General features: G+C 34.4%; 1 protein-coding gene across 1 annotated transcript; it reads left to right on the forward strand.

Moving 5' to 3' along the window:
- The first annotated feature begins 3,622 nt into the window (after positions 1-3,622).
- Positions 3,623-5,493, forward strand: LOC141632464 (uncharacterized). Its single transcript, XM_074445011.1, has 4 exons — positions 3,623-3,721; positions 3,841-3,992; positions 4,123-5,358; positions 5,490-5,493. The coding sequence occupies exons 1-4, from the start codon at positions 3,623-3,625 to the stop codon at positions 5,491-5,493; spliced, it is 1,491 nt and encodes a 496-aa protein (XP_074301112.1).
- Positions 5,494-14,406: the final 8,913 nt, after the last annotated feature.

A 14,406-nucleotide genomic window follows, 5' to 3' on the forward strand; every position in this document is an offset into this window, starting at 1 on the left:
AGCTCAACTCTACTTATTTCAGCTTAGTTCACTAAAATTTATAAATTATCATTATGTATTTTAAACAACGATACACTAAAATATATTTGAACATATAATTTTGTCATCAATATAAAGTATAAAATAAAAAATTGTCAAAATAAAAGTTTAGCATATGATATTTGCTCCTTAAGGCCCTGTTCTTTTGTACTTAATTTCAGTTTTTATAAGTTTAGTTTAGTTTAGTTCAGTTCAGTTCAGTTGAGCTCCATTCAGTTCAGTTCAGTTCAGTTTTAACATTAATAATATTATTAATGTGGGTTGGGTCGAATATGATACGGGTCAGGTTATACGGGTCCCGGGTCGGGTTATGGTCAGAATACGGGTCAGAAAAATGTTTATGACATCTTTTATTTTACCATTTTTGCATTCGAAAAAACGTACTTTTTGAAATTAAATTATTTTTGATATTAATAATATGATTATATTTATTATTTTTATTTAATGATATACAAGTTATATAAAATTGAGTTTCAAATTAATTTTTTAATTAAAAATATTAACATAATATTTTTATATTTATTATTTCAAATATAATATATAAATATTAATATTTTAATAATAATCTTAATTTATCTTTCATCCAACGGGTCGAACAGGTATGGTCGGGTATTGAACCTAAAATAACGGGTCATTTCGAGTTCAAGTTATTTCGGGTCACAGGTCAAGATTTACGGGTCTTTGACCCTAAAAAAAATGTGTCGGGTAAAATTAACAATAATGATAATGATAATGATGATGATGATGATGATGATGATGATGATGATGGTGGTGATGATGATGATGATAATAATAATAATAATAATAATAATAATAATAATATTATAATTCAGTTTAATATAGTTCAGTTCAGTTCAACGTTTTTCATTTTTAATTAAATAATCCAACTCACCTCCACTTACTTCAATTATGTGTAGCTCAATGTAAATTATCTAGGTTCAATTCAATTTATTTAGCTCAACTTAGCTAAGCTACGCTCGGAATCTGACACGAAATTAACGGGTTAGGGTTAAAGCTTGATAACTCATTTATGTAAGTGATTCGGCACAACCACGACACGAGAATTAATTTGGCTGGTTTTGAGTTGAAGGGGTTCGTCACCCATTTGCTTGTGACACAAACACATATCCGACACAACTCAATCTGTAACACGTTACTCATAGAATATACTCCCTCCACATCGGTCATTTGTTTACCTACTTCATCTTTGGGTGTCTTAATGAATTGTTTAACTTTCTATTTTGGGAATGTTTTTAATGAACAATTTGAAGATACGTGGACAATTTCGTCCACTTGTTATCTAATAATTGGCCCCTTACAAAGGTATACAAATGATCGAGACGAATTGAGTAATACGTAAACAAATGACCACACAAAGAGTGTATATGATAAAGTATGCTTTAAATCTTTTGTTTTTTGTACTCAATCTATAAAACAATAAGTCACTCTAATATAAATATCGGTTTCAATTACTTAAATACGTAAACCCATATTAATATCCAAAATTTAACAAAAATAATTTTTTTTTAAGAACAAAATAATAAGTTAACAAGTCTCCACTAGTCAGTAGTCACTACCTAACATAAGCCAGTACCACAATGACAATGTGTTTTATGTGCTCTTAATTGAATCATCTATTGCTAAGTTTAAGTTAAATCATGGTCTTGCCAAAGACCAGGAAATATCACTAATTATGCACGTGATAATGAACATGTATTCCCAGTAGCGGACCTAGGATTTGTATACCACGGGGGCACATTTTTTTTTATTAATTATTTTTCAGTTAAAAACTTTTATTTTAGAATTGTTTACGTAAAATAACATTGAAGAGTAAAACAAATAGAAAAAAAAAAATTTAATAAACGAAATTATTGACAAATAATATTTCTAAAAAGTGGAATACTACTCTAAGATATAACCTTTTTATAAAACTTTCTAACAATTAACATTAGTTGTTCAATGGTTTAGAGTTTGATATATTGCTAAGAGGTCTAAGGATCAAATCTTCTTTCAAACATTTTTTGACTCTAAATAAGTAAATAAATGGAGCTTGTCTAAAAATGCAAATAAATGTTTGATAAAAATAAAAATATTGCTGCTAACTGGAATCGAACCGCAGACCACTCATTCATAAGGAGAGACAACTACCAACTTAACCAGAACACAATATTGCTTATATAAGATTATATTAGAAATTTATTTCTAAAATACTTACAGGGGCACGTTCCCCGCCCCCACCTAGGTCCGCACTGGATTATTCCATGTTCCGAAAATATCGCTTAATCGGTTATTAATTTTTGATTTTTTTTTTTTTTTTTTTTTTTTTTTTTTTTGGGAAGGGAATTCTTTTTTTTAAAAAAAAAAATTATTATTATTATCTTAAATTAATTAACTAATGTTAGTTTCCTAAACTACCCTTTACCACCAATAAATTTAAAATTTGAATGTTGATGGAGGGAACACAAAATACATGAGTAAATTACAATAATACCCCGGGTGTCGCTCACTTTGAGTAACACCCGGTGTCGCCAAATCATTTTCCTTTTTTATTTAATTATTTGATAATTTTACTAATAATTCCGGAAAAATTGGGATTTTTTTTAAAAAAAAAAAAAAAAGATACAATTTTTTGTGTAAGACAACCTTACACAAGAAGATTGTAAAATCTATTGATGGTGTTGAAACAGTAATGTCTTATTTGCGATTTTTTATTAATAACAACATATATGGATCCAAAACATTGCATCGTTGTTCATCATGGTGGCAATTAGAGGATGATTTCCGAAATAACATAGGGGTAGTATTAGCATGTATGACGACCTACCTGATGATATAAACGCATGCAAGGTTAAAGAGATAATTTCTAGCTTGGGTTATGATAACATTACAAAGACTCATTTCTTGGATCCAATAAAAAATATGGATACCGGCGTACGAATCTTGGTCGATCACATGTCATTTGATACTCTTATCTCGTTTTTAAGGGAATATAGTATTGTACACCTATTTTGTGAACATGATTCTGAAGTTGGGTTTAATAGAGAGTTGGATACAACCATTTCATTCATGTCTCTATTGAATGGTGAGCAAGAAACGGGCCAAGGAATCATTGAGCAACAAAATAACAATGAAAGTAGTGAGCTTGATATTCATCTTGGAAATATAACATCTCTAGAGAATTTGGCTAATGATATAACTGATTACGACGAGGAAGCTAGTGATAATGATGACGAAGAGGTGGTTTATGCTAGGTTGAACATGGAGCAGGAAATGTTAAGTCAAAAGGAATTTGATGAAGAGATGGAAAAATTGAAAGGGTTAGCGGATAGAACCTCTCTAGAGAAAATCGATGTCAACAGCAGCGATTCTGAAATCTCAGATGACTTAGAAAGTCCAAACGAATCTTCCGACGAAGATAATTGTGGATATCTTGCAACTCCCCCTTCTCGAGTCAAAATAAGACGAGGTGTGAACTTGTCTTACCAACCTGGCCCGACATAGGACCCTGTTTTCCGTGTGGGTAATGAATTCGACAATAATGCGGTCCAATTTAAAAAAGCTATAACAAATTATTGTGTCCATTATGGCAAAAATATCAAGTACTTTAAGAACCATAGAGACAGGGTGGGTGCGAAATGTAAAGCAGATGGTTGCACTTGGAAAATTTGGGCTTCATGGGGAGGTCAGAAAAGAACATTTCAAGTAAAAACAATTTCTGGACAGCATGTTTGTGGGAGAGGTAAGAATATGAAAAATATAACTGCTGCATGGATTTCTGAAAATTATCATTCTAAATTCAAGGTCAACCCTTATATGAAGCTCCAAGAAATTGTAGATACCATTTGGTCTGAGAGAGGTATTGAAGTGTCAATATTCACAGCACACAAGGCACAGAAGAAAGCTCAACAGCTTATTCTTGGTGAGTATATGGAGCAATATGGATGGCTTCACAGGTATGCCATGGAAATTCTGAGATCCAATCCATAAAATACGTACAGTAAAGTTTCACTTAGAAAATGGTGTTTTTAAGAGAATTTATGTATGCTTCTGTTCTTTGAGAAAGGGATTTCTTTCTGGATGTAGACCTTTTATTTCTATCTACGGATGCTTTTTAAAAGGTCCGTATGGAGGACAACTTTTGGTGCATGTTGGGAGGGATGAAAACAATCAAATGTTCCCTATAGTGTGGGCCGTTGTTGAGGTGGAGAACTATGATTGTCGGAAATGGTTCTTAGGTTTGTTGGCTGATGACTTGAATACTACTCATGAAAGTGAATATACTATAATGTCAAACCAACAAAAGGGTTTGATAAAAGCTGTCATTAAAGTATGGGCACAAGCTGAACATAGATGTTGCTCGAGACATGTATATTGCAACTTTAGAGAAATTTTTGGCGGAGGCCAAGAGTATCGACGAGCATTCTGGAGGCTTGCTAAAAGCACCAATGATAATGAGTTTATTGAGAAAAACCTAGAGTTCAGTGAGATTTCTGTTGAGGCCGCTGAAAATATTCTGAATAGAAATTATAAGAAATGGTGCAGAGCCTTCTTTTCACCAGAGTCGCAATGTGACAATGTTGACAATAACACGTCTGAGGTTTTTAATGCGTACATTCTTAAACTAAGATACAAACCTGTTATTACTATGCTTGAGGATATCAGAGAGAGTTTGATGGAAAGGATGCACAAGAAGAGAGACTTTATTGCAAACAAAGATGTCTCAATTTGTCCAAGAATTCAAGAGAGACTAGAGAGATATAAGTTCGGTGCTAGGGTATGGTTAGCATTTTGGGATGGAAAACTTTGTTTTGGAGTTAGAGAGGGTGCAACACAAACAAAATATGTCATGAACTTGTCAGCCAGAACTTGCAGTTGTAATGCATGGAATCTTAGTGGCGTACTATGCAATCATGTCGTAGCAGCTATTTGGAAAAAAGGCCATCAACCTGAAGACTACGTCGCTAATTGTTACCGAAGGGCGGCATATTTAAAGGCTTATACGCACTGCTTGGAACCCCTAAATGGCCCGCAAGAATGGCCGCAAACACAAATGGATCCTATATCACCCCCTCCTTTGAAGAAACTAAAAGCTTCCAAGCCCACAACTAAGAGAAGAAAACAAGCCGGTGAGCTTGTTAACAAAAAAAAAATGAGTAAGGCTGGAAATGAGATTAGGTGTAGTAGATGTGGTGGTTCTGGACATAATAAAAGGAATTGTCCGTCGAGTAATGAATCGTCTTCAAGTAAGATCCTTAAAAATCAACAGCACGAAGTGATTGCTCCAATAAAAATGCATAACAAGGGTATGGATCTTTGTACGTATACAAATGAACATCAAAGACTTGGCCAAGTAAGTATTTATTCCTATTTTTTTTTTCATTTATTTGTCTATTTACATACAAACTAATTGATACTTTGTTTTCTTTTTATTTAACTTTTTTTTTTATTAGATGATGCCAACTATGCAACAAAGGGTAGCTGTATACACCGATTATGAAGGTGAACAAACTATCCGATCAATTTCGACACGGTGTGAAAACTCATGTCATCCATCTCCTCAAGCTTCTAATACTTCAAACAATTTCCCATGGTTCATAGATGAAAAGGGCAAATATAGGATCACAAAACAAACTTTAGAGGTAAATTCAATAAATATATTCATAATAGGCTATAACATTTGTAGTTAAAATCAATAACTCTATTTTTTTTTTTGGTATTATATTTATTTCAGGATTTTGCTAAGAAGAGAAGATCATGTAGGAATTTTTTTGTCAATTGAAAAGTCAAGATGAATAGATGAAGGATGTTGGGTAGAAGAATGTCTGATGCAGTTCACAGTGCACAACAACACACAGCTATTTTGGATATTTATTTTGGAATTGTGGTCTGTGTGTAGTCTTCCTATTATTTTTGGAATGTTGGGAGTAGTTGCATAAACAACTAATTAGTATATGTTTAATGAATCTTTGTCAATAACTCTTGTTCATTAGCTATTATTTAACGGCAGGTTGTATTTGAGCCTAACCGCTAAACAGAAAAACTATAGGTCCTTAACGCAAAAAAAGGTAAAGTTTAGGTCTCATTCATGTTGTTAGCTCAAGGTATTCATGTACAATAAATATAGAGTAATAAAACTAAAAAAAATGGCATTTTTCTCTCGTCCTTTTTACCTCATTATCGTATTTCCCTTACAGTCTCATGTGTTTTATGTGAGCAGATTCTCTACCCCCTTTGATTAAAGTGAGCATATACAAACAAGATGAGGTGAAATATTTTTTAGTTATGACATTATACACGACAGAGAATACAAATAGGCCCGTGCATCGAACGTGCATTAACTCTATATATATATGTACTTAATAGAGGAACTTTCGGAGTGATGTTATTGGTTAGTGCGTTTGTTTAATAAGTGAAATAAGAGATCATATAAAATAGGTGTTAATTATTGAATAAGAGATAATATAAAATAGGTGTTAATAATTTTTCTCAAACAAGATAAAGGAAAATAAAAATAATAGGTGTTAATTACCTTAATAAGATAATTTTTTTGTTACAAGATAATGCAAATTTTGATCACCTAATCAAAGTAGAAGTCTCAAAGAAACAACCATTATAATTCTATATTTATGACCTTCGTCAAAGCTCTTTCAATTGTTGCATTACTATACAACACATCCCTAAGCTTATGAGTAATTATGTTGTATTGTTTGAAATCTTTAGTTTGTATTAGCTATAATGATGGATAATTTTGCTCCATCACGAATCAAATGAGTTATGAATTTATGCAATTACCAAGGATCCTACCTTTTTCCATGTAATTTAAGGTTCTTATTTTAATATCTCCTTCAATTCTTAAATTGTCTCTTCTAAATAAATTCAGTACAATTTAATGTATGTTTAGGTTATTTATTTATTGCATTGCTATTTTCACTGCTGATATTAAATTTCATGTTGCAGGGATAATTGGCATTCACGGATCATTAATGTCCATGTGTTAGTCCATGCATATATAAATTCATATATGCAACTAAACCACTACCTACTATCCCTACTAATATATATATGGATGCATAAAATGTGAAATGGTAATACATATAATGTTGAGAAAGACCATTTATTTGTGGGCATTAAATTCTACTGCCCTTATTCATACTAGTATAATTATCCACATTTATGTTAGTTAATTACCCACGTACGAATTGTAGTATGATTCTAATTTCATTACCATGTAAATCATGATTTATGTGTACGTCCGATATTGTTAGTATAATTTTCCTTTTTTTCTTTTTTTTTTCCCTTCAATTCCTTTTTTTTTCCTTTTTTTCTTCCACCAACTATAATTACAGTACAAATTTTGAAGTGTTCGAAATGTTTTAATGACTAAAGTTCAATTAAGATAAGCAGTATCATTCCTTAACCAATGTCTATAAAAAAGAATTATTTTATGTAGACTTCAAAATCAAAAGGCCGCTCCGTGACATGTGCATAAGTGCATCGCAAAACATTACCCTTGACTTGTTCGTACTGGAGGAAAGTATGTCAAGTTAAGGACACTTTCAAAGAAGCATATCAGAATAATCAATGGAGCACAAGTCAGAGGTACTCTATAGATATGAGTATTCGAGGGATAAGGGGACAGAAGTAACATGGCACATAATGGTCTGGAATTCAATCTCTATACCTAAGCATAGTTTTATGGCGTGGATCTATTATGGCCAGAATTTAAATACCATGGATAAACTTTACAAACTTGTTATAAGTACAGAGGATACATGTTGTGTCTGTGGCATTGATCTGACACAATGGAACATCTCTTTTTTGAATGTGAGTACAGTAAAATGGTTATTACTCTAGTGAGTCAATGGATGGGAGTCTTACTACGTACCCATAACATTCTTGACTGGAGCTTGCGGAGAAAGGGACAGAAAACCAAGGTAGACATAATTTTCGCTGTTATCAATGCATGCATCTATCATGTTTGGCAACAAAGGAACAGGAGCAGGTATGAGCATCTTCTAGTAAGACCCGACAAACTTGCTAATTTGATAACGGAGGAGATGAAGGTCAGGTTGAGAGGACGTTTTATATCGAAGGTGGACAGTGAGCCTTGGATTCGACGGTATATTGGATCTGATTAAAGTAGGCAGAAACGGGAGTAGAAGGTAGAAGAAAGATGATTGAGTTTCTCAGGGAAGAAGTTATATCGCCTTTTGTTGTCGGAGAGAAGGGGAAGTTTAGGGTTGTATCTCCTTTTTGTTGTTTTAGACGGTTTTACTCGTTTTTGATTGATGGGTGGGCCATTGTGCTGGGCCTTGTTTTCATTTGTGTTTTAGAACGAACCCGAATATGATCAATATCTGGTCCGTTCTAAATGTATGGTTAACTTCTCTTTCTGATATAATACACTAACGTTTTATCAAAAAAAAAAAATTATCTTATAGAAAGTTGACCTCGTTATTAGTTGACCAATTTGTCTCACTTATACGATTACATCGGTCTTAAGTGTAAAATCAGGTTAAATATTACATACTCTTAAGTTTTTTTCATTATTTAAACATTTTATTTTTTATCCCATCAATTGATTTGTTCCGTTTTCTTGTAATAGTCGGATATATCCGTCTTTTACTAGAATTTTTGTTAATCGACTCCAAAGAATCTCTTTGAACTCCAGTTAAAGGGTTCTGGTTGGCTTAGAAATTGAGAGTGGCCGCTCTAACAACCAAAATCTCGTGCAACTTTTTTGTAGCAATCTACCATTGCCATGCATACGTGCATCGACCCACGTTTCTTCTTTTTTTTTTTTTTTTTTTTTTTTTGTCGTTTGTCTCGCACTAGTCTTCACAACGTATTGCATATTTGTCCTTTTTCTAAATAAAATGGGAAAAGTTCGAAAAAATGTTTGGAGAAAAAAATAAAAAGACTACAAGTACAAGGATAATTCATCTTCTAGACGATTAAAACCCTACACCAAATACATTGTGTTGGTGAGAGCTTAGTTATTACGTACCTGTCAGTCTGTCACGTTAAACAAGAACCGTTTATATTCGTTGTAATTAATATTATAATTAAAGAGACATAAATAAATGATTAAGACAAAAACAGTATTATACTTCGTATATTATTTTTATGTCAAGTCAAGACATAATTACTTCCGTGTCAAAATCTTACTGTTATCATTATATTGTTCAATTGGGTGTATAGTACACGATTTATTTAGATTTGAATTGATGTATGTTTATTTAATTAATTTTCAACTCGATTTTTGACACATGCTTGTTTTTCATATTTCTGTGTAAAATTATCATCGGGTCTCCTTAGCTCTATGATTAATATCCACACACGAAGTTAACCGTTTAGACCTCGCCTCCTCTATCGTTTGCTCCACGGTAAAACTATCTTCCAAAAGATCCATGTTTGGGCCAAATCTTGCATATCGGGTCATGTAGTGTAATTGGGCTAAAGGACAAGGTAAGCCGGGAAGCTCAAGAATTACGCAAAAGGAGTCCATGAGTGCATAAGCCCAACACGAGAGGAAGGTGGATCATGGGTCACGGGTAGCTGGTCACGGGAAGCAGAATGCAAGCCTATTACGGCTATCTTAAGAAGCAAGCAAGGTAAACCCTACTAGGGTTTAGTCCTATATAAGACGGATAGGAGAAGAAGAATGGGGATCTTTCATACACAGAAAGCCTCACGCATAATACTAGCAATTTAGCCGTCTAATTCTCTTGTACTCGTGACCTATATTGCACATTATTGCTAGTGAAATCTTGGAAGGATACCGTCTCCTTCCCGCGGTCGTTTCCCACATTGGGTTTTCTGCTTCACCAAATTCCTTGTGTCAATCTCCTTATTTACGTTCATTATTACTTACATCACAATCAATCAAACGCATACAAAACCACACGATTAAGATATAAGACCGCTTTAACCCTAAATTAACCAACTCGAAAAAAAAAATACCAAAACAGTTTGGCACCCACCGTGGGGGCATAGTGGTCGTCATCGTTCATCGTATTACAAGCAGTAAAACACCATATCAGGAAATAAGCAAAACATCGTACTAAGATCCGAGGGGAGCCAGTCGCCACACTTGGCGTTAGGCCCACCGCCAGTAGCAGGAGTGCAGGCCTTAGCATCAGGGCTTCCGCCAAAAGCCAATCTTCCATCGAAAACTAGTCATCCAAAGGTGTCCAGAGAGATGGAAGTCCAAACAATAATTGAGAGGGAAACATGGCCTGTTTAGCAAGAGCAGGATATTCGCTCAGCAAGTCACGTTAGGCACCAGACTCCCCCACCACCTAATCCAACCTAAATTATAATCAATGTGATGGATAATCTGCAGAAGACGATTGACAGCATGAGGGAGGAGAACAGAAAGGCAAAGGAACATGTAGTAGAGGACAACGGTGCACTCTGGCCACACATAGACGCCTTGCAGCAGCGAAGGTTTACCCCCAACACCCATGACAATCCACTACAACGAAAACGTGGATTACTAACGGAAAAATTCCGTTAGGAATGCCACTTATCCGTCAGAAAAGAGCATTCCTGGCGGAAATTCCGTCAGTAACGCGCATTGCTACGTTTCGTCACTAAAAACTCCTTTCCGACGGAAAATCCGTCAGTATTTCTGTTTACTGACGGCTGACTGACGAATTATCTGTCATACAGTCAAAAGGTAATTCTGACGGAATATCCGCTAGTAATAAGTAATACTGACGGATAAATGGTCACATGTGTCACCTGTAGTGGGATCAAAAAAAAATTTTAATTTTGCAAGTGCTGACGGAAAAACCGTGAGTAATGACCATAATACTGACAGAAATTCCGTCAGAACGTTACTGTTACCAAACTGTACTGACGGATCATCCGTAAGAATTAATTAAAATCCTGACGGATGATCCGTTAGGACTCTTTGGTAAAGTGGTGTTCTGACAGAATTTCGTCAGGACTGCTTTTTGTAGCTGCTGGAAATAGCTGCTTCTACCAGCCACGATGCTAATACTTGCATCATTTCAAATTTGTGTATACAAGCCACCTGCATAAACAACATACAATCCATCGTTGACCACGAAGCGGAAATCCATTTTCATGTCGACCGCAAGTGCGGGAATCAAGAGTAAACGCGATTGGAAAAACAAAGTTATTTACATAGAAAGTTTCTCAAATTCTTACAATGTCTTACTAGTTTATTACAACTTAGCAAAGTCAGAGTTTTCTACAAACTAAGGCAAGCTTAATTATCTAAAGGCTCAACGGACCACTACCTACAAACTAAGGTAAGCTCAATTACCTAAAGGCCGAACGGACCACTATCTACAAACTAAGGCAAGCTCAATTACCTAAAGCCTGAACGGTACCACCTCCAAATCCATGCCCATCGTCTGCAAAGTCATCTCTACGATGTGGGGTAGGAAAAGAGCATGTGTTTGGGGGTTGAGATGTCTGCATCTGAGCCCAAGCCTTTCGCATGGCTACCATCTCTGCCATAGTCTAGCGAAGTTGTTCTTCTAAAGCTAGTCGAGCAGATCGTTCAGTGTTCAATTGGGTGGCAATTTCAGTAACCATGATAGGGGCGTAAGAGGTAGACCGTCTAGCACCTTTGTTATTAGGAGGTTCATACCGCACTCGGCCCCCTTGTCTCCGGTCCCAAATAGCCTCGACTTCCTGTCGAAGCCCTTGACATCGTTGAAGTACGACCGGTACTCATCTGGAGCCTATTCATCTGGCTGTGGTTGACTTATCTCCTCGTTGTAAGCAGCCTGACAATCACAACAAAACCGTTAGAAATTATATATAGAATGAAATAAAGACAATAAATATTATCGTTCTTTCTAGAAAGAAAAACATTAAATTGATTACAAAAACTAACGTCCGTCTCAGCAGCTCGAGGATTAACATACTCGCCTTTCTTGTTTTTCTTTGTCTTCAAAAACAACTTGTACGGAGTGGCCTCTTCACCCTAAAAGAAGAATGAAAAGAAGTAAAATCAATTATATTCGCCAATCATTTATATTAACCAATTTGTGAAAGCAATAAATACTATACTTACCAATTCCTTAAAAGCATCTGAGCAACTATTCCGACCAAGAGTGTGGGTGCCCAATGCTTTCCCATCTTTACTTCCCGACCTTCTATTTGCCTGATTTATTTTCGAATGTTTGGCAAACTCGGGATTTTCTGCTTCCCTATTCTTAAGGTTCTCCCACCAAGTCACAGGCACCCAATCTAGCTTTTTCTTGTTATACTTGAGTCCATTAATAAGAGAGGTAATCCGTCTCGTTTCCCTCCTTTGCCACTCGGGAATTGGGTTATAGCCAGGATCGATGGAGTTTACATGCGTCTATTTCAAAAAAGAGTTATTAGTAATAGAAAAGTTGATATGTCACGTTAAGTACAACAATAAATTATTATTGAAAAAAAGAATACGGGACTTTCAAAATACCTTAAAGTACATCCACATCTTTAAACGCTGTGCATGGCTCACCTCACCCCATCTTGTGAAATACACATCTCTGAGGCTACGTGTAAATGACCAATTAATGTATTGCCTGATAACCTTGTCATCCCACCTGAAAAACACATAAATATTAGAAATTCAAATATAAGTATGTAAATGATATATATTTTATGAAAATAATAAAAAATATGATTTTAAAAAAACTTACCAATAATGATCCGGCTGAGCACGGCGCGATGAGAGTCACATGCCCACCCTCACGCGCCGATGTCGGAGTAATAACTGGTCGTTATCATCCGTAATCTCCACGTTCTTGTCCTCACGATGAGATCCACCACTACTCTTACCCTGTATTAGACGTCGGAAAATCCTTGACATGAACACTATTTAAAAACAATGCAAATGTTGGAGCGTGTGTCCTCCATAAATTAGTGTGATAACATTAATAAATCTCTTATAGGTTCACAAGGGTAAACTTCGTATTTTATCAGTTGATTAACGATTACCTAATAACGGTTGGCTTGCTAGAAAGTTTGACGTTATTATCATACAGATGGCGGTGATCAACTGGTCCCTAAAAGTCACACCTAAAGGATGTGTTTGAGAGATGTGATTATGGAAATGTAATCACATTGATGCCTTATATGACTAAACAGTTAGTCAATGTGTTGATGAGACGATTATTTAATGCCGATTAAATAATATTAGCTAAAATTAATTAATCACAATTCGTAAAATTGAATATAATATGTTATATTTAATTAATGTATATAATGTTAGCTTGGACGAATTAATATGTTAATTCGTAATTAAATGTAATCGGTTATATTTAATTATAGTTAAAGTATATTTTACACGAGATTGTTATAATATATGTTGTCAAGCCGGACTTAATAAATCGACTACAATCAGTTATGTATGGACTTATTAAAACGGGACAACATGTATGACAATTAATAAAATGTACGCATTATATATAATTTTAGAATAACCAAAAATAAGTGGATTTTATCCTAATTTGTGGTTGTTGCTAAAACCGAAAAAAAAAGAGAAATAATCCTCTTAATTTCGGAAATTTGGGCCGGGATTTTGGAAGAAAAAATCTACCCTGTTTTACCTAATACACGATTTTATAAGGTAAGAGGCAGATCATTATTTTTCTACCCTAATTCTCTTTTAACCTAGCCTCCTCTCATAAAAAAGAAAAACACAAAAAAAACCTAAAGTTAATCAGTGAAATTTGGGGATCGATTCTAGCAAAAGAACAAGGGCATTTCTCATATCATCTTGGGTGCAACTGATAGGAGAATATCATTGCGATATTGTTCATAGGCCTTATTAGCTAGGACCGAAGGTTATTTCTTATTCTTCTTCGATTTTGTTTATGCAATTTATTTTATGACTAGTTATCATCACAATAAATTCGTTATAATCCTTAAAGTTAAAGGGATGCATACAGATAAATCCCACAAGTGGTATCAGAGCCAATGCCACGAATTTTATTTTGATGATTTTCATAAAATTGGATGTAAACAATTTAGGGTTTCGAAAAAAAAGGGATTCGGCTGAATTTTTTTTTTGGACCGAGAAGACTTTTTTTTCAGCGTTTTTTTCCCTTTGTTTGATGATCTATTTCCATTTTTATTTTTCATATTGTTGTTTTAATCAGTTAAAATTATCATTTGAAGAATTGGTAGATTTTGATTTAATGAAGATTAAGTTAAAATGTAAGTGGAATCGTCATGTTGATGATATAAAAATTGTTTTTGCTATATAGTTTTTGGCATATACGGTTAATCATATTTAATTAAATCATATGCTAATCATGTTCTAATAGCAACTATAAACGATTTTCTTCATCGAATTTTTATTTTAGGGCATTTTTGCCGCAAAAAAAAAAGGGG

This window comes from Silene latifolia, chromosome Y (assembly GCF_048544455.1).
Source record: "Silene latifolia isolate original U9 population chromosome Y, ASM4854445v1, whole genome shotgun sequence".
Taxonomy (NCBI): domain Eukaryota; kingdom Viridiplantae; phylum Streptophyta; class Magnoliopsida; order Caryophyllales; family Caryophyllaceae; genus Silene; species Silene latifolia.